At 53.2% G+C, this 27,316-nt stretch overlaps 1 protein-coding gene and 1 non-coding gene across 8 annotated transcripts in view; one reads left to right on the forward strand and one right to left on the reverse strand.

The window, feature by feature from the left end:
- The first annotated feature begins 1,321 nt into the window (after positions 1-1,321).
- The window catches only part of TTC7B (tetratricopeptide repeat domain 7B), a 304,943-nt gene continuing 278,948 nt past the window's right edge, over positions 1,322-27,316 (forward strand). For 4 of the 7 annotated variants that reach the window (XM_058292458.1, XM_058292493.1, XM_058292477.2 and 1 more), the window contains exons 1-2: positions 1,336-1,493; positions 26,788-26,942. In XM_058292458.1, the coding sequence (XP_058148441.1) occupies positions 1,373-1,493; positions 26,788-26,942 (276 nt within the window). In that variant the 5' untranslated portion in view covers positions 1,336-1,372. Of the gene's footprint in view, positions 1,494-26,787; positions 26,943-27,316 lie in introns of those variants that run through there. The other 3 variants (XM_058292461.2, XM_058292482.1, XM_058292485.2) reach the window with 3 other exon arrangements.
- LOC111759872 (U6 spliceosomal RNA) lies at positions 24,170-24,276 on the reverse strand. The gene has a single exon (XR_002793729.1). It is a non-coding gene; the product is annotated as a U6 spliceosomal RNA (small nuclear RNA).

The following is a 27,316-nucleotide window of genomic DNA, read 5'->3' on the forward strand; positions in this document are numbered from 1 at the left end:
TCTGAGCTCATCTCCTGCTCCCTCCCCAACCCGTTCCTTCACTCTGGCCTCTTTGCTATTTCTCCAACTCACCAAATATACTTTCGCCCCAGGGCCTTTGCACTGGCTGTTCCTTCTGTCTGGAATGCTCTTCCCCCTCCTTATGGTTCCCTCTCAGCTTCTCCAAGCGTTTGTCAAATGCCACCTCAGTGAGGCCTTCCCTGACCATCCCACTTAAAACCACAACATCCCCACCCCCCAACTCTGTCTTCCTCATTCCTCCTCCCTCTGTTTCTTCAAACAGCATCCCACCCGTCCCGTCTTTTTTCCTTTCTAATTTCCTACTTTATGTTATCTACTCCCCTGATTGGAATGTAAATTCACCAAGGCAGGAATTTGTTCTGTTGAGTTCACTGCTGTATCCCCAGCATCTAAAACAGTGCTCTGCACATACTGGGTGATCACTGCACACATGCGCAATATCTGGAAGAATGGGGGCTCTAACTGCTGCCCCCTGCTCTCAGTCTCCAGGGCCAAGACAAAGCGACCCCACTGGTGACTTGGCATTCTCTTCAGAGACCAAGGGAAGCTTGCATAGGAGCTGGTGGCAGCCCTTGCCTGCCCTTGCCTGCCCTTGCCCGCTCAATTCATTGCAACGCGACAGATACTTATGGAACTCCTGGGCAGGTGCTGTGCCTGCCCCAGATGGATGAGTCTCTGCCCACGCTGTGCTGGGTGGGGACGAAGGCGGCCTGAGGTGGCGGGGAGACTGCTAAGGGGCCACAGGCCAACTCAGGCCCAGAGGGGGCCACCTGTGATCTGAGACGGTGGGACAAACGGGCAGGCCTCCCTGCCATCCCTCCTAGAGGGCCCTGGCCCCCTGGTCCTGCCTGACCCGCGACCTTCCCCGGGGTCGCGGCTCTTTCTCGACCTTACCCCAGCTCCTGGCTTCGTCCTGGCCGCTTCCCGGCCTCCTCCCTCCCTCCCCGGGCCCTGCCCCTGCCGCCGCCTGGCTCCGGGCCCGGGTGCCCCGCGCGCTCCGCTCCCGGCTCGGCCGGCCCGGGGCCTTCTGCGGGCCCTTCTCCCGGCCCTCGCCGCCCCCGCCGCCGGCCCGGCCCCCACCCGCCTTTCCCCGCGCCGCCCCCGCGGCCCCGGGCCCGGCCCGCGCTGCCGCTCCGGCCCTGGCCGGCAGGGGCCGCTCCTCGCGGCGCCCGGGGCCCCGCCGCCGCCTGCCACCTCCCCGCCCCTTCCCCAGCCGGCGCTCCCGTTACGCCGCGGAGCCGGGAGCCCGAGCCCGAGCCCGCGGCGGCGCGGGAGGCGGCGGCGGGGGCGCCCCGGCGGCGGCGGCGGGGCCTGCGGGCGGGCGGCGCGGGCCCGGCCCGGCCAGGCCGCGATGGCGACCAGGAAGGCGGGCTCGCGGCTGGAGACGGAGATCGAGCGCTGCCGCGCCGAGTGCCAGTGGGAGCGGATCCCGGAGCTGGTGAAGCAGCTGTCGGCCAAGCTCATCGCCAACGGTATGCGCCGCGCGGCGGCCTGGGCTGCGGGGGGGGGCCCCGCGGCCTCCGGGGGCGGCCGGGCCCGACCCCGGGGAGCGGCGGGCGCCGGGCGCGGGAGGGGCGCGGCCGGGCCGCCGGGGCGCCGCGGCCCCGGGGGATGTGCACGGGGCCAAGGCCTAGGGGAGCCCGGGGTCTCCGAGGGTCACGCGTGGTGGGGGGCCCAGGGTTCAGGCCGGCAGGGCGGGCGTCTGTGGACTCAGGGGTGTAGGGAGGTTTCGGGGAGCCGGTGGGGTCCCGGGGGTCAGGAGATGGCCTCTGGGTGCCACGGAGTTGGAGCTGATGGGGGTTGGCCCCTCAGGATGGGGGTGTGAGTGTCTGGGGTGCTCAGGGAGTCAGGATGTGTTTATCCGGGTCCTGCGAGGGGGGCTGTTGAACAGAGCCGCTGGGAAATACCGGTTATAAACATATGGTGTTCAAGGGGCTCCAGGTGGAAGCTCAGACTTGGGGTGTGTGGGGTTGGTGGAAGGCAGGCTGGGATGTGTGTCCTGGGGCTCAGAGAGTAGGATGTCAACACCGTGGACCTAGAGTGGGGTGGTTTGGAAATATAGGGGAAATAGAGTCAGGAGAGCGGGAAGGGAGAACATCGTGGGAATGTGGATGAAGAACCTGGAGAAAAGGAGTTGGGTGGGCGAGGGCTTGGTTCCTAGACAGAGGAGGGGTGTGTGGGGACCGTTGAGTAGGCACCTGGTGCCTGGAGTTGGGCCATGACCTGGATGACTGAATTGGTTCTCCAGTCAAAAGTGCATCCAAAATCCCATTCCAGAACCCAGCTCCACGTGGCCTTATTTGTTTTGGAAACAAGTATGGTTAATATTTGCTTGTCTCTTAGTACCCGCCAAAACCATGAGCACCAGTGGACTGGGAAGAGGAGGGCAGAGGCTTTGTCTTGTTTCATCTCTGACTTCCCAAGGTGGGGTGAGCACAGGTTGACGGAATGAATGAATGAATGAGAGAATGAATGAATTGAAGACACTGCTCTAAGAAAGGACGTGGCATGACTTTCCACCTTCGTACCTTCTAATACTACCCAGAAATGGGGAGGGATGTCTCTCATGTCCTCTTGAAGAGTGGTTTAAGTTTGTGTCTTTTATGGTATTAATGCCTTAAAATAAGAACTTGGTTTTGCACACTTTCAACTCTGGTAGTTTGCTGTGGGCAGGTATTTTCTGAGTGAATGCAGGTGCCCAGGTTGTGCCAGGGCTTGGGGGGAGCACAGACCCAAGATGGCTGGGCTTGGTGGAAAATGTTGACTCCTCCCAGTTAGGGCAGCATTTAAGGCACAGGTGATTAAGCCACAGGCAGCCTGACCTTGCCCACCCTGGGAAGCTAACCACCCTGCTCCCCTGCTCTTCCTCTCCTTCCCTGCAGCATTTTCTCTGTCCCTTGGCATGGCATGTAGTGCAGACTTCGGGCTTTGGATTTGGACAATATCGTGTCACTTCCCATTTGTGTGGACATAATAACGCCTTCAGTAGGGGTTGCTGTTGGGATTAAATGGGGTTCATATGTGAGCTCCGTGCTTCTTTCCCATCAGAACACATTTGCTTCCTACTCTATTTGCACACTCATTCAACCAGTATTTGGTGCCCACCCTGTGCCAGGGTCAGGGCAGTGGTGAACAGTAATGACCCACCCCTGCCCTCATGTGCTTATCCTCTTCTAGAAGGAGACAGGCCATAGGCAAATATAGCAATAGACAGGATGGCTTCTGATAGTGGGAAGAGATTTAAAGAAAACAGAGGAGGTAATGTGACTGAGAATGACAGGCGGGGAAAGCAGGGGGACTCAAGCTACAGTGGCCTCTGGAATGAGAGGGCAGCGGGCTTTCGGTGGGCATGGGCCTGTCTTACTCAACCTCACAGTCCCTGCAAGGCTTGGTTCTCTTCCAAGGCTGGTCATTAATGTGGCTTGGGGGGAATTGGGGGCACAGGGCACCATAGTCCATGGGTCTGTGTGCAAGTTCAGGTGTGGGAAACTCAGGGGAAGCTGATTTCTGCCCCAGACACCCACACTGTGAACAGTAGCCATTGATGGTAGAAGGTCACCCAGACTTGAAAAGGTCGAGAGCTTGGTCAGGTAGATTAAAATAATAATAATAATAATAAAGCAAAGAAAAAGGTGAAACAAAAACAAAATTACTGTGGGTCTCCTTTGGGGTTCTGAGAAGGGTTTGAAGGAAGGTCGTTCCTTTCCTTTGGCTGATGGAGACTCCTTAGGACTGATAGTAGGACTTCCCTGTGGCCTTGGGGCACCAGCTTCCTCTTAGACCGGCTGGGATGCACTAGCCCTAAGGTTCTGGACCAATTTGGCAAAATCTTTGAAGGTAAAACATTTGCTGCTTAGGAGAAGAAAAATGAATTCATGTCATGGTTTCCAAACTCAGTTACCTTGAAGGCAGCCACAGGCTGAGGCCTGAGTCTGGAGTCCCTGCCACTTCCAGCTCTGACCTTGGCCCAGTCACATAACCACTCTGAACCTCTGTTTCCTCATCCTCAAATGGGGATTGGAAGACTTACCATGCAGGGCTTGTTAGGAGAATCACAGGGGCTCCTGTCATCAGGGCTAGCCACGGGCCTGGCACTTTGGTAGGCTGACCCTCCCTCCCTCAACCTGCTATGTGCCCAAAACCATTTAGACACTGGACTTGTACCAGTGAACAAAACAGACAAAATCCTTGTCCTCATGAAGCCCCAGTCAAGTGGAGAGGGACAGGAAGTCAGAGAAATAAAATCATTAAGTAAAACGCACAGGGTGTCAGACCGTAGTAAGTGCTATCAGGAGAATAAAGAAGGGAGGAGGGAAAGAGCTTCTGGGGGTGGGGTCGTGGGGACACAGGGGTCACCAGTTTAAATAGGGTGGTTGGGGAGGCCTCACTGAGAATGCAGCACCTGAGTACAGACCCAAAGGAGGTAGGGGAGAAGTTCCAGGGAGAGGCGGAGAGAGCTGGGAGGTGGCTACAGTGGAAGGCCGGCCAGGGAAGGAGGAGATGAGGGCAGAGGGGTGGCAGGGCGGCTCCTCGGGCCGCAGAGGCCATGGCCAATGCTTTGGCTCTTCTCAGAGTGCCACGGGAGCCACGGGAGGGTTCTGAGCAGAGGAACCACTCGTCCTGGCTGCTGCCAGCCTCCCCACTCAGCAGCATTAGCTGCTTCTGGGACGGCAGTGTGGCTGCCCCTTCCCATTAAGGAGTCTAAACAGTGGGCATTCCCAGAGCACACCGCTTCAGCCAACTCCTTGGAGATAAGTTGGTTTAGACAGTTTTGCCAAGAGGTGGATAAGGAAGACCAGGGCCGATGCCAAGCTGAAAACAGAACCCAAATTTGTCTGCTGCCTCTCACCCCACTGTAGTCACCATTTTAGTCACTCCTTTTCAAAAATCCCAAATGCCTGGTAGCTATGCCAGGCTCCCAGTGAGTCCCAGCAAGGGAGCGATGGAGTAAATGAAGGAGAGGGGGGAACATTCCACGATAGTCTAGGCGACTCTTGCTACCCCGAGGTGTGGTCCAGGGACCAGCAGAATCGGCTTCATCTGGGAGCCTGGGAGCTACACGGACTCCCACGCCCCATCCCAGATGTGTGGAATCAGCATCTGCATTTTGACAAGGGCCGCAGGGGGATTGGTGGGCACCCTGAAGTCTGAGATGCCCTGGCCTGTCGCAGTCCCAGGGGGCCACTGTTAAAGATGGAGGGCCACCCAGGTCCCTCCTGGAGCCTGGGAGGGCAGTCCCAGCTGGCCTCTCTCCCAGAGTGTCATCCTCCAGCCTGTCAATGGTGAGGCTTACTGCCATGTGGTCGGGCACTTTGAACTTACCTGTGACTGACTGGGTGACCTCGAGCCAGTTCCTTAACCTCTCGGAATTAACAGTACCTACTTCGGGTGGCCATGAGCATCCAGCGAGCTGATAGAGGTACATGATAAACCTTGGTGTTCCGTCTCTCCTGCTGACTCAGTGCAACCCTGGAAGATAGGCCAAGTTCTGGAGAGCAACCTGGCTGAGAAAGAAAAAGAGAGAGCAGGAGACCTGGAAATGACAAACATGAGCTTGTGCCTGATCACGACTCCCTGCATATTTCAGTGACAGAAGCAGTGACAGTTTTGGAGGCCTGTACTGGCCCCAACAGAGAGCCGCTCCACTTTCCGAGGCACTGTTGGCTTCTCTCTTTCCCCAGCCTTACTCTCCTGGGGAGCTCAATACCTGAGCTCACTTAGAACAATTAGGCACCAAACAGTAGTTTCTGCCTGAAGGGCTCATTGTCCTTCTGATTAGATCTGATTTTGAGACATTTTAATGACTCCTTATGATGGGTAAGAGATGGTGCCTGAAACAAAGACTATTTGGGGGCAAAGTCTGGTTACAGAAACTGCCTCCAAGTGGGGTGAGGTCCTTGCATCTGCCAGTGCTGACTTCCCTGTGCCCTGTGAAGGAGGGGGCCATGTGGCCTTGTTGCTCCCAGCGCAGCAGGAGGCCTGGGCTGCTGACACACTTCCAGTCCCACTCAAAGCGGGGAAGAGTTGATGGTAGTGTGGCGGCCTCCCCGGCTGGCCCAAGGGTCTTTGGAAACAAGGCTGAGGTTTAACTCAGAATCTCTGCTGCCACCTGGGAAGGGGGGATTGTCCTTTAGGAATGGCTGCTTTGGACTCCTGGAAGTCCAACTGCCGCTGGGGCCAGGATGCCAGGGAGACCTGGTGACCTCCCCGGCCAGGGCCAGCCATCCTGCTTCCAAGCTCTGTGTCCCGTTGCCCTCTGAAGGATGCACCTTTGCTTTGCACCATATGTCCTGATTTTTGGATTCCAAAGATTCACTCATTCGACAATAATGTCCTGGAATGAGGCATTAGGGCTGGGGGTTGCTTTCAGGGCAGAAGAACCTTGATTTCCTGGGCTCCAAGCAGTGGGGTGGGATAGCCTGGTTCTTCCCAGTCTCCTGTTTGGGGAATTTTCAGGCTCAGTGTTGGGAGAGAGGAAGATTCCGGACATTCATCTCCCGGATTCAGCGACCTTTGTCCTCCACTGCCGCCTTTTGGAGCCGCCCCCTTGCCTGGGGCTGGTTTGGCTTCCTGGGCCTCTCTCACAGACCTTGCTTCTTGTGTTTCCACCTCTCCGCAAATCAAAAGCTTACTGGTTAAAAGCTTTCCGTTCTGTCCATGTCTGGCTCCAGTTCTTCCTGGCTGTCCTTCCTTCACAGAAAAGACTGCTTGAGTCAGACAGGACCCTGGGACAATGCAAGAGTTTCTAAACTGTGCTGTCAAAAAACCCTTCTGGTGCCTCGGGGGCCTGCTGCTGGGGTGTAGGCCTCACTCACTGGAGCAGCTACACTTTTCCTTTTGAAGGAAATCCCTCCATCTTGTCCACCTCCTCACCTCTCATTTTACAGGTGAGAACACAGAGAGTGGCAGGCGGGAGCAGACGGGGCGTGAGCTCTGGGCCTCAGAGTATGGTTCTGCTGCTTGCTGACGGGGTTCCCTTACCATGCGAGGCCCCAGGCCCGGCATCCGTAAAGTGGGGGCACATACTCCCAAATCCCTTTTCTTACACACTTAGGGCCAGGTGTGTGTCAGCATGCACACTTTTTCAGAACATGATGCATGCGCTTTATATTATGTGACACTTCCACCGGGGGCTCATACTCATAACCAAACACATCAGTCTTTCTACATCAAAACACATGAACAATCCTTGCAAAAGGAGCAAGTAGACTGTAAATAGCCTCACACCATTTCAGTTCAGGCTTTGCTGCCCAATCAAGTGACAACAACCAAAGTCAACTTTTGGTTTTTGGAGAGTTCCGGGTTTTGGAGTTATGGCTAAGGGATTGAGAACCTGTGATAAGAGTGTCAAATCTGTAGGGGGCCTAAGAATAAAATGGGGAAAATCCGTCTAAAAGCGATCAGCATGTCCCTGGCACAAGAGGAGGCCCGAGGTAGATGTTGCCTGGGGGTGGCGGCCGGGGCGGGGGCGTTATCCACTGTCCTTGTCCCGTCTGTTTCCCCTGCCCTGCTTTGCCTCTTGCCTTGCATCTTGTCCCCTTCCCAAGTGGCCGGCTTTTCTGCCCCAGGTTCCACTTGTCCGGCCTCCTCATCACGCAGTGAGGCTCAGAGCACGCGTTTGCCGGGATGTGTGGCGTTAACCCCCAGACTTGCGGGAGCGGGGCCTCTGAGGAAATGGAGCAGGCCTAAGGAAGGCAGGCCGAGGGCCCTCAGAATGGAATGGCCAGAGGACAAGTGGTCGCTCCCGTCCCGCAAGGACTGGAGTTTATCTTTGGGGTGGACCAAGCGAGCCGGGGCCAGCCGTAAGCCTTTTCCATCCCAACCCATTTTCCTGCCTCCTGATCTGTCCCCAGTTTTGTTCATCCATCAGCTCCTCCTTGTGCTTTATTGTAGGAGGGTCCTAGCCCCCACCGGGCCATGCACCTTGCCTGTGATTGGTTGAGGCATGAACATGTGACCGAGTTCTGGCCAATGAGGTGTCAGGCCTTTTGCTGGGCGGGGGGGGGGGGGGGCGCTTCTAGGAAAGATTTCCTCCTGCTTGAGGAAGAGGGACTGTCTTCTTCCCCTGGAAATTGTTGTTCATGCCCGTGAGGCCTGGAGCTGCAGCCTTCTTGTCATGAGAGCCAGGCGGGTGGCTGACCCACGGAGGGAGGCAGAACGGAGAGAGGAGAAGAACCGGAGCTCCTCATTACAACATGGCCCCGGGCCTGCAGCAGCCCTCCCCTGGACTTCCTGTCGCGGGAGATGATACCTTCCTTCTTGTTGAAGCCACACTGAGTTGGGGGTTTGGTTATTATTTGCTGCTGAGCGCATTCTAACCAGCACTTCTCCTCCCACCCGCCACCCCCTCCCCTGTGCCCCAGCCACCCGGCCAGCTCTGCCCTGGAACCTCGGGGAACGGCCTTTGCTCCTGTGTCACGTCGACTCACGTGGCAGATCCTGCCCCGCTGGGTGACGTCATGCTTGGCCGTCGCTGGAGGGCTCCAAGGCTTCGACTTGTGTAAAAGCCGGTGTTTCCATCTCTGAAGCCAGGGAGAGGAAAGGGGTTTTCAGAGACCTCTTAAAACCATCCTCCTCTGCCACCGAGGCAAGGAGGAGCAGCGTTTGGCAGACAGGTTAGATGGTGCCATTTAAAACGTGAAGGATGGCCACGAGTCGTGGGAAACCTGACGGAGCGTCTGTGTCCCCGCCACAGACCTGCCGCTGTTCGTCAAATGTAGCAGGTGGAGGCGGGGCAGAGCCGACTTGGTCCTCCCAGAGGCCGGGCAGGCCTAGAGTCGGACACCCCGTGCCTGTGCCCTCCGAGTGCCCTTGTGCACATCGCTGGAACGGAAACCTTTGTTTTCCTGGCTTTTCGGGATTTTAAACAGTGTCAGTAGGGAGAAGAGTGAACAAGCACTCTTGGGCTTCTGCTATGTGCCAGATTTTGGGCATGAGGTTTAACAGGGAGGTCCCACTTAATCCTCCCAACAACTGTATGGGGTCGGGGGCTGCAGTGCTCATTCAGGGGGTGAGTAGCCAGAGGCTTGCAGATGGCAGCTGTGCCTGGACTCGAGCCCACTTCTGCCTCAAACCCACTATTCTTTCCATACACTCATGCTTTTCTCAACTTGACAGATCAAAGACTCACCAAGAGGCCACGTTAGAACCCCAGTCCCTGGGCGCCTCTTCCAGAGATCCTGACAGCAGGCCTGGGGCGGGGCCTGAGAGTGAGCATTCTTAACAAGCTCCCGGGTGACGCCACTGCCCCTGGTCTGTGGACACGCCCGGAGTATCCCTGGACCAAGGGACCCTCCATTATGAATTCCCAGCCCTCAACCCTGGAGAATTCTCTTGGTCCAAGGTGGGGCTGGAAGTCTGCATTTTTAATGGAAGTCCCCACCCTCATGTACCATCGTTAGCATTTAATGAACACTTACTATGTATGGGGCATGGCAGCACCCCATGTAGAGGGTCATTGGAAGAAATAGAGGAGCAGGTCTGCAGCCCACAGGAAGCTTCTGGTTCAGGGTGGTCACTTGACCTCACTCCTGTGGGATTGTGGTTAATAGGTCAGATTCCCAGGCTCAGGAGGTATTGGGTGGGGTGGGGTCCAGGAAGGGGGATTGTTAACCAGTGCCTTGGGTGATTGTGGTGCAGGGAGTTCTGGGACCAGACTAGACATGTTTGTCCAATTGGTGAGACAGAATGTGGCCCTTCAGCCCGAGGAGAACAATGATGGTCACAAGACTACTGAATGCAGCTGGGGTTACAGGGGCTTGGGCTGGGTGGGGTGGGTAAGGCCTGGGTGGGGTGGTGGTTTTAGGGTGACCAGTTCGTTGACCTGAGGCTTACTTGTTTTTAGCGCTTGAAAGTCCCACATCCTGGGAACCCCCTCAATCCTGGGCAAACCTGGATAGTAGTTCACCCTGTCAGATGGATGGAGGTATTTTAGCAAAGCTGAGGAGGGAAAGGGGGACAGGAGAGAGCTTTGGGCTTTGCCCCATCAGATCTGGGTTTCAGTCTGAGTTCTACCACTCACTGCTTGTCTGGCCTTGGGGTTGTTCCTCAGCTTCCCTGAGCCTCACCCCTTTATCTCTTAGGCTCTTCTGAGGAGTAAATGAGATAAAGCAGTTTCCGGAACCAGCATCAGCTGAAAGCAGCCTAATGTTTGGAAGGAGGGGAGAAAGGGCCAGATACTTGGTTCTTTGCAGGGGTAGAAGGAGCTGGCAGGAAGATAACGGTAAAACAATGACAGCTAATGTAACAAGATGTCCAGTGGGTGCTTCCTGTTGGGCTGAATTGTGGCTAAGGCCCAGGGCTGAGACAGACAACGTTAGTTGGCTAAGTTTCCCACATTCAGAGTTCTGAGAGCTGCAAACTTTGGGGTGAGCTTTATCTTCCATGATGGCTGATGAGGAGCTTCTAGGAGAACCATGAGACTAGAGGTACTGCCAGCTCATTCTGCAGCTGGATGTGTGACACGCCTCAGAACCTGCAGGCCCCTGAGTACCACAGCGGAACAGAGCAAAGGAGTAAGAGGGTGTTTCAGGAGCCCCAGAGAATGGCCTGTTGGCCTTTTCTTTTTTAAAATTATTTATTCACTTTTTAAAAATTTGTTGAAATCCCCCCCCTCCTGTCCCCCGCCGAGATGGTTCTCTCATCTGTCTGCTCATTGTTTGCTTGCCTTCTCCAGGAGGCACTGGGAACCGAACCTGGGACCTCCCACATGGAAGGCCATTGCCCAGTGGCTGAGACACATCCGTGCCCTGTGGGCTACGGCGTCTGCTGGCTTATGGCGTCTGCTTCTTTAGCCTTCTCTTTATTGTGGTGGAGTGGCGTCTAGCTCGTTGCAGCAGGTGCAGCATCTAGCTCAGTGCAGGTGCAGCGTCTGCTCATCTTCTTTACGAGGACTGGGACCCTAACCCGGGTCCTCGCATGTGGTAAGCGGGTGCCCAACTAATTGAACCATGTCCGCTTCCCCCATTGGACTTTTCATTTTTCCTTGCTCTCCGTGGGGAAGAAGGCAGTGAGATGGACATGCGTGCCCTAGAATTTGAAGCAGGAGCGTATAGAAGCTGGTGCTGCCTCTGGGCCAGAGCTCAGATGCCTGTAGGAGCAGCCCGTGCCTGCAGGGCCTGAGGGTGCCCTGGTCTGGTGGCCCCTGCCCCTTCCTGGCTCCTTTAGGGCTTGGAAGGGAAGACAGGGCCCCCAGGAAGCTGTCGAGAGGTTAGTGGGAGACACAATGGCACAGTCATTCCAGAGAATTCCAGGGCCCGGGCTGCAGGGAGACAAAGCTGACCCTCTGAGGAGGGGGTCCTCAGTGAGGAAGAGGGTCCGGGTATGCGTGCACCCTCCTCAGCGGCGTGTCACAGTGTCAGCCACAAGCATGGAACCGGAACAAACCGGAGGAGGAAGGCTTAGACGGGGAGGGAAGGCCGTCTCAGAACCAGGCCGCTCTCAGAGGAGGCAACACGCTTTGAATGGAGCTGGGGACTGAAGTTTTTAAGAATGAACATTTCAGAAAGAGAGAGTCTGAGTCACGGAAAATGGCTGAAAATTAAAGAACTGGGCCAAAATCTTGTGCAGAGAATCGCTGCTCAGAGGCAGCGAGGGATTTGATACTGAGCGATTGGTGGGAGGACGGTTCTTGCACGCAGTAAAACCGTTTCACGTTTATAACTTAAAGAAGTCTGACTCCTAACAGGTTACACTAATGTTTTAGTTTTACCGGGGCGGTGTGCACTGCTTTATTAAAAAACCCTCACAGAAAACTTAGGAGTGAAATGCTGTTATTAATCCCCATTCTCCAGAAAAGGAGATGAAGGTGCAGGGATGTTAAGTGACTCTGTCTGGGGTCACTGAGCTGGTAAAAGCGGAATTTGGGCCTCAGCCTGGCTCTGACAGCCTCACAGTCCTGCCTTCCAGTCAGTAATTCGGCAGTTTTGTGTTTCGTGAGCCTGGCCAGGAGTTGTGTAAGGGGGATACGAAGATGGTTGTGCGCCTGAGAGTGGCAGCCTCCTGAGGGCAGGGCGTTCGGCCCGTTTTGTTCATGGCTGTGTCCCAAGCCCCAGGAGCAGTGCCTGGCACACAGGAGGTCCTCAGTCTCATTATTAAAGGGATGGCTTGGCCTCTGCCCTTGTGGCGTTTACTTGGGCCAGTTTACTTACTCACCACGGGACACCTAAGCATGCCAACCACCTCCCGAGGACCCTGCCTCACGCTGGAGCGCACAGAGACTTGGTCAGGGCGGGAGTGTGGAGGCCGGGGGAGGGAGTGTCCATCCTAGACGGCCCCGGCTAAGGCTCTTGGCGTCGTCCCTGGGCGTGCCTGTGCGGCCCTGCCTGCTGGGCTGCTGTTAGGGCCGGCCCAGTGCTCGTGGCTTTCCCTCCCTGCCTCTTGTGAAACTGGACGGGGGCACTTGCTGGACGTCCCTCCCCAGGAAGGGAGGCCAGGTGCCGTCGCCGCCTCCCCTCGCCTCTCCTCTCCCCTCCGTGGGAGCTGGCTCCCTTGGGAAGAGCGGCCCTCCCTGGCCCTCGTGGCTTCCAAGTCCTTGAGCCCAACGAGAAGCAGCGTCATTCCTCAAGTGCCCAGCCTGGGAGCCGTGTCCAGGCGACGAGGTGACGCTGCCGGGAGTGCCGAGCCAGGGACCTGCAGAGGGCCAGCTTCCCCTCCTCGGCCGAGGCCTGGGACAGTGCGTCTCTCGGCCCTTCCCGCTCCCCACTCCCAGCGTGTCGGCCTCCTCCCGCCGCTGTCTCACCACACACACCCAATTGTGCAGGTGTCCTTCCTCCCTGGCGTCTTACTGAAGAAACGCCCCTTCCTCAGCCCTGCTCAGCGCGCACGTGCCCTGCCGTGGTCTTTTCCCACACGAGACGTGGTGGTACCTGTCTCCCTACAGACGTGCTGCTTGAGGACAAGGGCTGGAGGAGGGCTGAGACTCTCCAGAGATGCCTCTTGACTCTCGGTGTGGGTGTGTGTTGAACTTGTCTGTGTGGGGCTGGCTTCCTGAAAGCTCTATTTCCATGCCTTCTGGGCTGGCCTGATAACATCACTCCCCTGTTAGAGTCACTTCCTGCCCTGCTGAGCTCTGGGAACAGTCCCCGCCAACTCTAAGGGTCAAGCTAATGACTCTCAAATAGCTTTTTCTTTTCTTAGGCCAGGTTTCTCTAGGGGAAGTGTGTGTGTGCGCGTGTGTTTTAAACCGCTGTACTCGTCTGTCTGTGCAGTGGAAGTATTGTCTTCCTGCCCCCATTTTACTCTCCCATCCTGTCCTCTGCACCGTGTGGAGCTGTGGGGTGGAGGCTTTGCCAGGAAGCCGGGACTCCAGCTTCCAAGATTTTCCCAGAGCATTGTTTCTGCCAACTTCTCTTGGGCTCCATGATATTTGGCTTTTGACATCTTTGCCTTGCAGTCAAGAGTTCCAAATAGCCAGGCCCTCTGAACTGGCTCACAGTGTACACAAGGACTGTGGGGACCATTGGGGTCCCTGAGAAAGAAACGGGAAGGCTTGGATTTCAGTCAGCAGTCACACCCCGACAAGGTGCCGGGCGCTCCTGGGGGAGCTAGGTCCCCTGAGAGACAGGAACTTGGTTGGGTTCTGCCCTTGAGGGGAGACAGATTCACTGATTGATTCAGTCCACAAGTCTTTATATTGAGCATCTACTATGTGCCAAGCAGGTGCTGGGGATATAACGTGAGTGTGAGAGGACAAGAAGGAGGTAAGCGCTAAGGTGATAAGGTACAAGGATTCTGGCTTTAACTTTGTGTAAGAGGGGAGCCCCTGGGGTGCTCTGAGGGGAGGGGTGACATGATGTGACTTGCATTTTGAAACAGCTAGGGAAAAGTGGATCCCTATTTTCTAATAGACATGTGTGCCGTTCTCTTCTCAACAACCCAGCCTCCTCCTTGCCTGCACCTGTGCAGCCACCTGCTGCTGGCACAAAGCCCTGCGCCTCGCTGGTCGCTTGCAGTTAAGGACCACAGGTCTCCAAGGGCATGAGAGTGCTTCTGCAGCATGCTGGCATCCCTCATCCCCAGCCTTCACCTTCACACGCGCTCCTCTCTGCTTAGACGTTTTACATCCTCGGAAGGCCACCCTCTCACTCTAACTCATCACTGTGCCTCTACTTCCTTGAGAAAATAAAAGCGGGTAGGAAGCACCCTCGTGTCCTTGCACTGAGTCTCTGCCTTCCCCCTGTCCCGTGTTGGAGGCCCAGGTCCGTTCCCAGGCCAACAGCCCCTTCCTTCGCCTTCGCTCGGCATCCCTGCCGCCCTTACATAGTGGCACTTCGCTACTGCAGCCATCGCGCTTCTCTCCTGGGTCCTGCTCTTCAGCAGACAGAGATGGCCCAGCGTTTCCTGTTAAGACAGAGCCTTCCTTAGCCTCATGTTGCTGTCTAGTAACTGCCCCATCTCGCTGTTCTCTTGCTCTTCAGAGCCTCTTCAGAGAATTGTCTTTCTCCTCCGCTCGCTGAAGTTGGGCTTGTAGCCCCCTCACTCCACCGAGACTACTTGCGCCAAGGTCAACCTCGGAGGTTGCCTCCTGCTGCTGAATCTAATGGTGACGTCTGGGTGCTTATCTTACTTGACTGCTTCCTCCTCCTGGACACACGCCCTCATTTCAGTTTCTGTAATCATATAGTCCTGGTTTTTCTTCCTTGGCCCTTCCCACTCAGTGTCCTTGAGCTTGGACCCAGACCTCCATCCACAGGCTTGATATCTCTACTTGGATAGGAGATAATGTCCTCTCACAGAATTCTTGTTTGTTTCCTTCCTGGTCTTGCCCTGCCTCAATAAATGGCAAAGTAGTTCCATCATCCGCAACACTGTGTCTAAAGTCTACTAGGACTTATCTTCAATTCTTCTCTCTTCTGTATCCTTCATGTATTAGTTTCCTATTGCTGCTGTAACAAATTATCACAGGTTTACTGGCTTAAAATAATGCACATGTATTCTCCAACTGTTCTGGAGGTCAGAAGTCAGAAACGAGTCTCCCTGGGCTAGAATTGGGTGTCAGCAGGGCTGGTTCCCTTGGGAGGCTCTATTTGCTTGTGTTTTCCAGCTTTTAGATGCTGCTGCATTCCTTTGGTTGTGTCTCCTTCCTCCATCTTCAAAGCCAGAAGCATCGCCTCTTCTGACCTCCCTCTTTCTATGGCCCCTGTTTCTCTTCTCACATCTCCTCTTCTAACTCTGACCCTCCTACCTCATTATAAAGACCCACTGGATCTGCCTGGATGATCCAGGCTGATTTCCTCACCTCAAGATCCTTAACTTAATCTCATTTGCAAAATCTCTTCTGCGGTGCAAGGTGACATAGTGACAGGTTCTGGGGACTAGGGCGTGGTCAACTTTGGGAGGCCATTAAGCTGTCTCCCACCTCTCAAATCCAGTCCATCCATCAGTCTTGTTCATTTTACCTCCAGAACATGTCCTGACTCAGCGTCTTTCTCCAGTTTTGTGCTATTTCTCACCTTCTTCCCCCTTTCCAAGTCACCACCACCTCTCGCTTGGCTATTGCAGTAACCTTCTGTTTCTACCTTTGTCTCCCTGCCCCCTCAAAGTTAATTGTCCACACAGCAGACAGAGGGATCTTGTTAAAACCTAAATTGGTGATTTTATCTGCCTCCTTTAAACCTCCCAAAGAGCCCCACTTCCACTTAGAATGAATGCCAAACTCCTCACCGCAGTCTGTGGGGGTGTTTGCAGTCTGCCTTTCCCCACCTTTCCCCTCACCGTCCCGTTCCCCTGCTCCAGCTAGAAGGGCCTTTGTGTTATTTCCTGAACGCACGAGTCGTGCTTCCACCTCAGGGTCTTCCCATGAGCTGTGTGCTCTCTGGCTTTTCCGTGGCTGACTTCATCCTGTCTCTCACGTCTTCAACATCCCATCCTGAGAGAGACCTTCCCTAATCTGATCCCCGGTCTGATGTAGCCACCCCGCCCCTGGCTATCGCGTAGCGCTCTTTTAATCCTCTGCCTAGTTCTCACCACTGTCTGGCCTTTTCCTGATTTAACTATTTGTCTTCCCTGTCTAGAACGTAAGCTTTACGAGGGCGTAGACCATGCCTGTGTTTTCACTGCTGTGAGTGAGTGTGCAAAGTGCTCTGGGGGCTGTGGTCAGTTCAGGCTGAGGCAGCTGGGAAAGCTGCTCTGAGGTGACCTGAGACGTGTCTTAAAGGATGCCTGGGACTTGGGCAGAAGGGAGGGAGGTCCAGCAGATCGCCACGGCCTCGGAGGGCTGCTCAGGTGCGCAGGGCCTGGAGAGTGTGCACTTGGGAGGCTGGCGGCTCAGGAGGAGCTGGAGACGGGCTCTCAGAAGTGCCTGCAGACTCTCAGACTCCTTCACTTGATCCTGAGAGAGTGGAGTAGGTTCTGGAGCCCAGCTGGGGGTGGCCAGACCAGCTGCTCTAAATTCAGAGCTCACTGTTAACAAGGTTATCTTTTTTCTTTTTAGATTAACAGGTTAATGTTTTATGTAGATAATGAATGTATATACATGGTAATAAAATTCAAATACTACGAAAGGGAAAGCAGCCTACTTCCTACATCATCTCTGTGTCTTCTTGCTCCTTTCCAAAGAACCAAGTTTGTGGGATCCCTTTCAGAAATATTCTGTACACTTATGGCAGAGTATTTATTTTGACACACAGAGTAGTGACATACTCTACACCCTGTTTTGTGTATGGCATTTTCTTCCCTTCGTCGCCCTTAGAGAGTGCTAGCTATTGCAATGAAACAGACCACCGCTGAGCATGGTGCTTTGACGCACTCGCCTTTTAGGATTTCCCATGACCTGGGCTCGCCAGTGCTTGCTCAAGCACCTGTGGTCAGCTGTGGGTCCCCTTGGTCACTTTGCTCTCTGTGGCGGGCTCTCCCGCCTGTCTGAGGCTCAGCTGAGCCAATCCAGCTCTGCTCGGCGTGGCCTCTGGGCCCTCGGCAGCTCGGCCTGGGCTGGTTCTCACTGTGGTTGCACAGCAGCAGGAGGGGAGCAGACGTGAGGCACCTTTCCCCAAGCCTCTGCTTGTGCGGTTCCGCTGCCGTCCTCCTGGCCAGAGCGGTCCCACGGCCAAGCCCAGGGCCTGTGCGGGAGGGCCCTGAAGACACGGGGCGGTTGGTGCAGTCAGGCTGCCCCGGGGTTGTGTTCAGCTCAGCAGCGTTTGCTTAAAGGATTTGCTGTGACCCATGCGTGGGGTGCCCCATCATTCCTTCTACCCATCGGCCTTCCGGGGCCCTTTGGGTTGTTGGTACCAGCATAGCTGTATGTAATAAACATCCCTCTGTGTACATCTTGGTGCTCAAGAGTGAATGTATCCACAAGATAAGTCCCTAAAGTTGGAATTTCTGGGTCAGGTGGTTCGGCTGTATAAATTGTTTTGTAGATGTTGCTCACTTGCCCTCTGCAGACACACCAAGCTATGTTCCCACCACCACTATCCCATGGTGTCCATTTTCCTGTCAGCACTCTTTGGGGGGGTCGAGGGTCACAGGTGCTGCAGCTGGTGTTACCTGTGGCTTGAAGCCAGGTAACCGAAGGGGGAAGTCCACCGAGCTAAGCCCGTGAGCCGAGAAACAGGACCCGGCTGTCTTGGCTGTGCAACAAAGGGGCGCTGCCGAACCTGCTCCCACTTGAATAGGGGCTGGTTTTCCCCTCTTGGATCCGAGCCGCAGCAGGAGGAGTTTGCATAGGCCTAACTGCTTCTCTGTGAACATAGGAACCAGCTGTTGAGACTTTTTTTTGTGTGTGGGTATCAAGATCTCCCTGGAATAGAGTAGAAACTCTTAAGTTTGTCTTCCCCATCTGATCACATTTCTGCGTGTCAGCTGCTCATCCTGCAAGGGAGAAAGAAGACTGTGAGGAGGGGGCCATCACTTCGAGTGGCAGTGGTTATCGCCCCTCCCTCCTTGGGGCATCAGGGAGGCCAAGGGCCCCCTTCCCCGGCATTGAGCTGTGCTAGCCTCAGAGCTTGTGGGGCTGTCGGTTTACAGGTGAGCAGGGACCAGGCCATCCCACCAGGGGCTAATTCCCCACACGCCTCAGTGAGGGTCTCACAGCTGGTCTCAACTGGGTCTCAGGCTTCATTGCCATGTAAATCTGGGGAACGGGTTCCTGCAGCCTCATTTAAAACGCCGTCAGAGGCGGCGGACTTGGCCAGTGGTTAGGGCATCCGTCTACCACATGGGAGGTCCACGGTTCAAACCCCGGGCCTCCTTGACCCGTGTGGAGCTGGCCCACGTGCAGTGCTGATGTGCGCAAGGAGTGCCCTGCCACTCAGGGGTGTCCCCCGCGTAGGGGAGCCCCATGCACAAGGAGTGCGCCTGTAAGGAGAGCCGCCCAGCACGAAAGAAAGTGCAGCCTGCCCAGGAATGGCGACACACAACGGAGAGCTGACAGAGCAAGATGACGCAACAAAAAGAAACACAGATTCCTGTGCCGCTGACAACAACAGAAGCAGACAAAGAAGACGCAGCAAATAGACACAGAGAGCAGACAACCAGGGTGGGGGGGAGGGGAGAGAAATAAATAAATAAATCTTTAAAAAAAAATGCCGTGGGAAAGGTGAGCGCAGACCCGGCATCCCCGAGCCCCTCCCGGAGCTCCACGGTCCCTTGGTCACCCGCCAAGCCTCATCGTGGAGCATGAAGGGGACTTGGGAGCCGCCGCCCAGCTCATGCCGCAGAGGGGTCAAGTGGCTTGGTTGGAGGGAGGCTGGGCCCCTTCTCTGGCTGCCAGGTGTCCACCTGGGTTCTCCTTGGCCTGTGGGAGAGAACGTGCAGGGCGGCTGCCTGGGTTCGCACCCCAGCACCCGGATAAACTAGCTCTGTGGCCCTGGGCATGTGGCCGCCCCGCTCGTGCCTGGCTGCCTGTCCATAAGATGGAGGTCATAGTAGCATCAAATCCCAGCGTTGCTTTGACTCACAGGATTGCGTCACCTGCCTTGCGCACTGTGTGGCACCTCCTAAGAGCTCCTTATGGCTTGGCTGTTAATGAATGTTGCACGGCACTCGTACCCTCCTTTAGATTACAGGCCTCTGGAGCACAGGGGTGTTTCTCGTAGGACTTTCCGGCTCTACAAGAGGGAACCTAACATTCTGGAAAATAGTAAATCCTAAATGAATGAAAATAACACGATGAGGTGCTAATATTGATTCATTACCTGCTTTGCACTAACAGGTATTATTTCCAGTCCTCGCAATAGCCAGGTGAGGAAACAACTTAACCCCCTCAGAGGGCGTAAGTAACTTGTCCACTGCCATGCAGCTAGTGAGCAAGGGAGCTGGGGTTCAAGCTCGGAAATGCCCGAGTCCATGGCTCTTTGCTCTGTAATGGACTTCCTGGGTTTCTCCATCCTGGAAACCCTAGTGTCGGATAGCAGTTGGCTATTCCAACTGTAGCTGTGGGACCCCCAACCGGGCTCTACTCTGTGTCTGGTGATTATGAACCAGCAAGCAGGGAAAGAGATACTCAGATGGAAGTCTTTTATGAACCAGAATTCTGACGTAAGGGGCCTGGCACACAGTAGAGGCCCCAGAGTGTCCCTGCCCTCCCTGCCTTCCTCCCAGCAATTGCTCATGGACTCAGAGTGTTCTCCAGCCACCTTCTATGCTTCCAGTCCTTTCTGGCAAGAAACTTCTTCAACTGTATCCCTCTTTCAATCCCAGGATTTCATGATTCAGCCCTAAGAAACTTCTTTTAGTTCTTCAAATAACTAAGCTGTGTCATGCCTTTGCATATTCTGTTCCTTCCACCTGAAATGCCTTTCCTCACATTTTTCCACCATTACTTGTGAACCTCTCATTGTCTGTGAAAGCTATGTCTCCTTCTCCTGCTCCCATTTAATTATACACATCTTCATTAGAGACCGCATCATGTTGTATGGTCTTAAAAGACTGGGGCCTCCACATGGGAAGACTCTATGTCTCCTAATTCTGAGAAAAACCTGTTTTTCCCCACAAGTTGTTCTGATAGAGCTTGGCTCTTGACGCATCTTGGCATCAAGATTCTGGTGCATTTCCCCAGCGTCAGGAGGTCAGATAAACACAAAGGATGTAAATCCTACGTAGCAGTTAGGGTAGCGGTGTTGCACAGTTGCTTTAACCACGAGACCCTTTCTTTAAATGAAAATGTTTGCAAGCGTAGGAAGTAAAGCCAGTGAACCAGGAGAGGTGAAGCGTCCGGGGTTCTCTCGAGGCCCTCAGTTGGGTTCCGTTGAACTCTGTTTGGAAACCAGTGAACTTGGGAATGGGTGTTAGTAAGCTGTTCTCAGGTAGTGGTCCTCAACCCAAAGCCCATTTCTTGCTTGGGAGATCTAGTTAGGATACCAGTTTGGCTGGTGTAACAAAAGTCAGAATGATAGTGACCTAAGCAAGAAAATGAGACTTTTTTTTTCCCTCTCTGTCTCTCGTGTAATAACTGTCCTCAAGCAGTCCAGTGCTCAGGGGCAGTTCCGAGTCTGAGTATCAAGGCTTATTATGCCATCTTCAATAGGTGGCCCCCGACTGGTGGTCTGAGATGGATGTGCTGTTTCCCACCAGCGCAGCCATATCCCAGCTAATGGCACGGGGGAAGAGGAACTGGATGGAGGGCAAGCCTCTTCCCTCTAAGGGTGCAAGGGGACAACTAACAGACTCTCCCACGGGTGCCGCCAGGCCCATGGGGTGCAGTCTAAAGGCCTCAGCCAGTCTTCCAGTTAACTCACCAATTATTTAGCACAGACTCTGTGCAGACATTGTGTGCTCCGCCCTGAGATTCAAACATAACACACAGCTCTTCCTTCCAGCCCCTTCCTTACAGGCTAGAAGCAGGAGGCAGACATGCAGACACCTAGGTGCTGGGGGTAGGGGGGCTCGAGGATCCTGGGACAGCCAGTAGTGGGTTGGGGTGATGCACAAAGTGCACAAAGCGGGGAGGTCAGCAGCACTTGAAAGATGAGTAGATGTTCACCAGGAAGGCTGGAGTGACCCAGGCTGGTGGGTGAGCAGAACAGGCCAGGTTGCAGGCTGTGGGGTTTGGACATCATGCTGTGGGTGATGGGGGGCTGAGCAGTGGGGAGCCATCAACGCCCCCACATTCTGATCCCAGCCCTATTCTCCTGACCCACACCCTATTCTCCTGCCACTGTGTTCCTTGCATTTTTTTTTAAAAAAGATTTATTTTATTCACCCCCCTCCCCGCCACCCACCGTTGTCTGCTCTCTCTGTCCATTTGCTGTGTGTTTTTCTGTGTCTGCTTGGATTCTCATTAGGCCGCTCCAGGAGCCCATCCTGGGACCTTCCAGAGTGGGAGAGAGGTGCTCATTTTCTTGAGCCACCTCAGCTCCCTGGTCTGCTGCATCTTTTTTTTTTTTTTCCAAAGGTTTATTTATTTTTATTTATTTCTCTCCCCCTCCCCCCCCACCCCAGTTGTCTGTTTTCTGTGTCTATTTGCTGTGTCGTCTTCTTTGTCCGCTTCTGTTGTCGTCAGCAGCACGGGAATCTGTGTTTCCTTTTGTTGCGTCATCTTTTTTTTTTTTTTTTAAAGATTTATTTATTTAATTTCCCCCCCTCCCCTGGTTGTCTGTTCTTGGTGTCTATTTGCTGCATCTTGTTTCTTTGTCTGCTTCTGTTGTCGTCAGCGGCACGGGAAGTGTGGGCGGCGCCATTCCTGGGCAGGCTGCACTTTCTTTTCACGCTGGGCGGCTCTCTTTATGGGCGCACTCCTTGCGCGTGGGGCTCCCCCACGCGGGGGACACCCTTGCGTGGCACAGCACTCCTTGCGCGCATCAGCACTGCACATGGGCCAGCTCCACACGGGTCAAGGAGGCCCGAGGTTTGAACCGCGGACCTCCCATGTGGTAGACGGACGCCCTAACCACTGGGCCAAAGTCCGTTTCCCTGTTGCGTCATCTTGTTGTGTCCGCTCTCCGTGTGTGTGGCACCATTCCTGGGCAGGCTGCACTTTCTTTCGTGCTGTGTGGCTCTCCTTACGGGGTGCACTCCTTGTGCGTGGGGCTCCCCTATGCAGGGGACACCCCTGCATGGCAGGGCACTCCTTGCGCGCATCAGCACTGCGCATGGGCCAGCTCCACACGGGTCAAGGAGGCCCGGGGTTTGAACCGCAGACCTCGCATGTGGTAGACGGACGCCCTAACCACTGGGCCAAGTCCGCTTCTCTGCTGCATCTCTTATTGTCTCTCCTCTGTGTCTCTTTTTGTTGTGTTATCTTGCTGTATCAGCTGTCCACATGGGCCAGCCCTCCTGCGCGGGGCAGCACTCCTGGGTCAGCCCGGGCCAGCTTGCCTTTACCAGGAGGCCCCAGGTATCGAACCCTAGACCTCTTATATGGTAGACGGGAGCCCAGTTGCTTGAGCCACATCTGCTTCCCTGTTCCATATGCTTTTGCCGTTGTTCTCTCCTTTTCCTCTGCTGTCCCCTCAGCCTGGTGTGCCCTTCCCACTGTAGTCAGCCAGTCCAGGTCCTCCTTGTCCTGTCTGGGCCAGGTTGAGTGTGGTCACTCCAGGCCACAGCTTTTCCCCCCCAGGAACTCACACAGGACTCATCAGCTCCAGTCCACATTCGTGCAAATGTGGTGCTGCTGTTCCCATTTTATAGGTGGGCCAGTTGATGCCTGGAGAGGGTAAGGAATGTGCCTTTGGCCTCGCAGCTAGAAAAGGGTGGTGGGTAGCAGGAATCCCAATCTGCTGCTCTCTCTGCTCTCTGGCCTGGGGATTCTGCTCAGGCAGCTGTTTCCAGATTTTGGGGGTGGGGGTGGGGGTGTAAAAGGAGTCCTGAAGCAGGGAGGTGAGCTGGAGGAGCGTGGAGATGGGCTGTCTAAGAATTGTCCCCCAAAGGCTGAGGATCAGTCATGTAGCCACAGTCATTCAGTGACAACTGTAATTTAAATGCAAGACTGAGACCCATGTTCTATTTTATTTTATTTTTTGGAAATTTAAAATATATAGGAAAGAAGTTCAACATATACTGATTGACTTGCTATTCAGAAATAACCACAATTAATACCCCCACATATGTACTTTCAGCTTTTCAAGAAAAGTTATTTTTTTCTAAAAGTAGTATTACAGAATGGTTCTGTTCATTCAGACTATAAAGATGAAAATTTAAAATTACCCCAAAACCTATCATCCAGAAATTCCTGTTGTTTATATTAAGAGATAAACATTTTAGATACCTTTCTAGGGACATATACATATATAAAAATAAATAGCTAGACACCCTTTTATAAGTGATGATCATATTCTTCTCCAGATGCTAGCTGTTAGCCACATGTGACTATTGGCCACTTGAAGTGTGGCAGCTTCGATTTGAGACATGCTGTAAGTATAAAATACACTCTGGTTTTGGAAAACTTAGTATGAAAATAGAGTATAATATATCTCATTAATATTGGCTAATTTTAGTGTTTTGGCTATAATTGAGTGAATAAAATAAATCTTATTAAACGTAATCACACCTTTTTTTTTTTTTAGGAGGTCCTGGGGCTTGAACCTGGGAAACAGGTGCTCAACCACTGAGCTATACCTGCTCCCTTCTTTTTCTTGTCTTTTTTTTTTTTTAAAGATACATAGATCACACAAAATGCTACATTAAAAAATATGAGGGTCCTATATACCCCAGTCCCCACACCCCCCACTCCTCTTACATCAACAACCTCTTTCATCAGTGTGGCACATTCGTTGCATTTGATGGATACATTTTGGAGCATTGCTGTACCTCATGGATTATAGTTTACACTGTAGTTTACACTCTCTCCCAGCCCATTCAGTGGATTATGGCAGGATATATAATGTCCTGCATCTGTCCCTGCAATATCATTCAGGACAACTCTAAGTCCCGAAAATGCTACCATAGCACACCTCTTCTTCCCTCTCCCTGCCCACAGCAACTCCTGTGGCCACTGTATCCACATCAGTGATACAATTTCTTCCATTGCTAGAGTCACAATAATTCTATAGTAGATTACCAGTAAGTCCACTCTTTTTTTTTTTTTTTGGTATTATTATTTTTTTAATTTATTTATTATTTTTTTAAATTACATTAAAAAAAATATGAGGTCCCATTCAACCCCACCGCCCCCGCCCCCCACTCCCCCCACAGCAACACTCTCTCCCATCATCATGACACATCCATTGCACCTGGTAAGTTCATCTCTGAGCATCACTGCACCCCATAGTCAAAAAATATGGAACGCTTCACGAATTTGCGTGTCATCCTTGCGCAGGGGCCATGCTAATCTTCTCTATATCGTTCCAATTTTAGTATATGTGCTGCCGAAGCGAGCACGTAAGTCCACTCTAATCCATATTTTGTTCCTCCATCCTGAGGGCCCTGGGATGGCGATGTCTACTCTACCTCTGAATCGAGAGGGCCCTTCTTTTTAAATGTGGCTACTAGAAATTTTTACATTATGTATGCAGCTTGCATATATTTCTCTTGGGCAGCAGTGGTCTAAAAAATAAAGTACTAAAAAAAAAATAAGTATTAACAGGGAAAAAGAAACTAGAGGGAATCTGAAGGAATAGTTGAGCTCTAAATAATACTTTTTCATCACAAATGACAGTCTTTCCTACAAGATTCCACTAAATTCTAAAAGTGGTTTTGAAAAATAGTAAGAGGAAGCATATGTGGCTCAAGTGATAGAGCTTCCACCCACTGTATGGGAGGACCTGGGTTTGATCCCTGGGGCCTCCTGGTGAAAAAGAAGAGAAGCATGCCGGCGTAGTGAGCCAGTGTCTGCGTGACTGCCCATGTGGTGAGCCAGTGCCTGTGCAAGTGAGTCACACAGCAAGATGATGATGCAACAAAAGAGAGACAAGGGGAGAGTCAAGGTGAAGCTCAGCAGCGACCAGGAACTGAGGTGGAGCAATTGACAGGGACCCTCTTTCCACATCAGGGGTCTCCAGGATTGAATCCCGGTGAATCCTAGAGGAGACAAAATGAGGAAAGAAGACAACACAGACAGCAAAAACAGCAGGGTGGGAGGAGGGGAAGGGGGAAAAATAAATAAGTAAAATAAATCCTGAAAAAAAAAAGTAGGATTGGAGTCTTGTGATTTTTTAAAAAAACTGCACATCACAGTGTTTTAAAAGATGAAGACATGGCATTCTGAAGCACCTCTCAATTTTTTACTGTATGGTTGTTATTACACTGTAGAGGTTTATAACATTCATATTCTGTTCTGTAACTGTAATTCCCACAGGTGCTTAGTATTCTATAGTTACATGAGAGAAAGCTCACTCCCAGGCCTTTGCCGGCAGACCCTCCATTCCTGAGTCCTTTATGTTGAATCATCTCTATCAGCTAGATTTCATTTTCCATGATGGGCTTACATTTCCAGGAGAATGCTGCTGGCTGCTTTCTTTTTTTTAATGGGAACACTGGGGATTGAGCCCAGGGCCTCCAACATGGGAAGCAGGTACACCACCACTGAGGCATACCCGCTTCCCATGCTGCTTTCTTTCATGGCCAGTGTTTCAGCTGGGTTTGGTTCACTTGGCCTCCACTTTGTGTCCCTCTGCACGCTGTAGATGTGGCTTCGCCGTCTTCTGGTGTGGAATGCTGCTGTGGCTCTGCTCGAGTTTCTCCTCACCTTGTAGATGATTGGCTCTTTCTTGGATGTCTAAAGGATTCTTGAGTTCGCTGACTTGGCTTGGCTCCTTCCAGGACTCTAGGTGTCACTACTCCAAGATGATTTTAGACTTCCCAGTACACAGCCAGAGGTACTCCTGCAGCCTGTAGACTTTGGGTCAGACTAACGAGTGGACTTGGAAAAGGTTCTCGTTACATCTCCCGCCTTTGATGGGTGTGGGTTCTCAGTGATTATTTTTTAAGTTAATTTTAAGTTCAATAAATAGGTGAATCTAGTCTCCTTTCTAAGACCAGGATGCTAAAGAGAAAGCCAAGGTCCATTTTTATCACTAAACCCAGTTGAGGTCACTTCCAGTGCACCCCAGAGGTCACTACTTTCATGGGCTTGAGGTATATCCCTGCAGACCTTTTAAAACTGCTTTCATATTTTAATAAAATTATGTTCTGTCCCATCACAGAGAAATAGACCACGCTTAGGTTGGTGTATGAATTGTTCTGGGTTTATTCAGCACATTTTGGGTGCGTGGATTCCAAAGAGGTGCTCCTGGAGTGAACTTTTCATTCTAATTAACAAGCCAACGTATTTAAAGGTATAACTATAAGCATGAACTTTTGGAGTAAAAAATGCCACTCAAATATTCCCAGATATTAGTGACAGTATAATTTTGACATTTAGACAGAAATAGACTGCAGGCATTGCATGTCATTTTGACACAAACTCACCCTAAGAATCTATACAGACATTCTGCCAGCTCAGATCCACGTATAAGGGCTTAGAACACGACAGAGCTAGGAGATTTCACAGCACCACTATTAGAAAATACACAGTATGGGGGTTTTTGTGTGTATTTTATAAGGATCATACTGAATATATCATAGCACAACTTTGATTTTTCTATTGAACCTGAGTTGTCTCCATGTTACGTACCCATCATTCTAGATTCAGTAAACGTGTGACAAAGGAATGACTGGACACTTGGGTCAGCACCTGGCTGAGTCCGTACTCATGGGACATTCTTTACTAATGAATTCATGTGAGCTGGGGCCCACCTGGACCCCATCTAAGGATAGGAAGTTCAGAAGGGCCGTGCTGGGCCTGGAGCCTTAAGGGTGCCGTTGTCCCGAGGTGCTTGGGGGTGGGGCTTGGTTCTTGGCACTTAAGCCCATTCCTTGCTCCCGCTTAGCCTCTCACTTTGTCCTTTGTAGATGACATGGCAGAACTCCTCCTCGGGGAGTCGAAGCTGGAGCAGTACCTGAAGGAACACCCTCTGCGGCAGGGGGCCAGTCCCCGAGGCCCCCGGCCCCAGCTGACTGAAGTCCGCAAGCATCTGACCGCCGCCCTGGACCGAGGGAACCTCAAGGTGCCACGGGCCCCTGGGCAGAGGGGAGGCGTGGGCGAGACGCTGGCACTGCCTCATCTGGACAGTGTGGGCTGCCATCCTTGTTGCCGTTAACCGTGTGGGAGAATGCCCAAGGACGGACTGGGGGGCTTGGGGTGCGTCTGCGCGCGGCCCTAGCTCGTCTTCCTAGGACCGGCCAGCTGAACGTGCGCTTGACACATCAATCCCCGGGCAGGCCGAGCCCCTTGCCAGGGCTTCTGGCTTGGTAGAGGCCCCGCGAGGAGTGTCTTCAATGACACGTCCTGCAAAACGGCACTCATCTTACCCAGGTGCTTGACATAAAGCTGTCATATGTGGCCCGCAGCTCAACCTGACACTTTTCCCCACTATAGAAA

Source organism: Dasypus novemcinctus, chromosome 3 (genome assembly GCF_030445035.2).
Source record: "Dasypus novemcinctus isolate mDasNov1 chromosome 3, mDasNov1.1.hap2, whole genome shotgun sequence".
NCBI classification, from domain to species: Eukaryota; Metazoa; Chordata; class Mammalia; order Cingulata; family Dasypodidae; genus Dasypus; species Dasypus novemcinctus.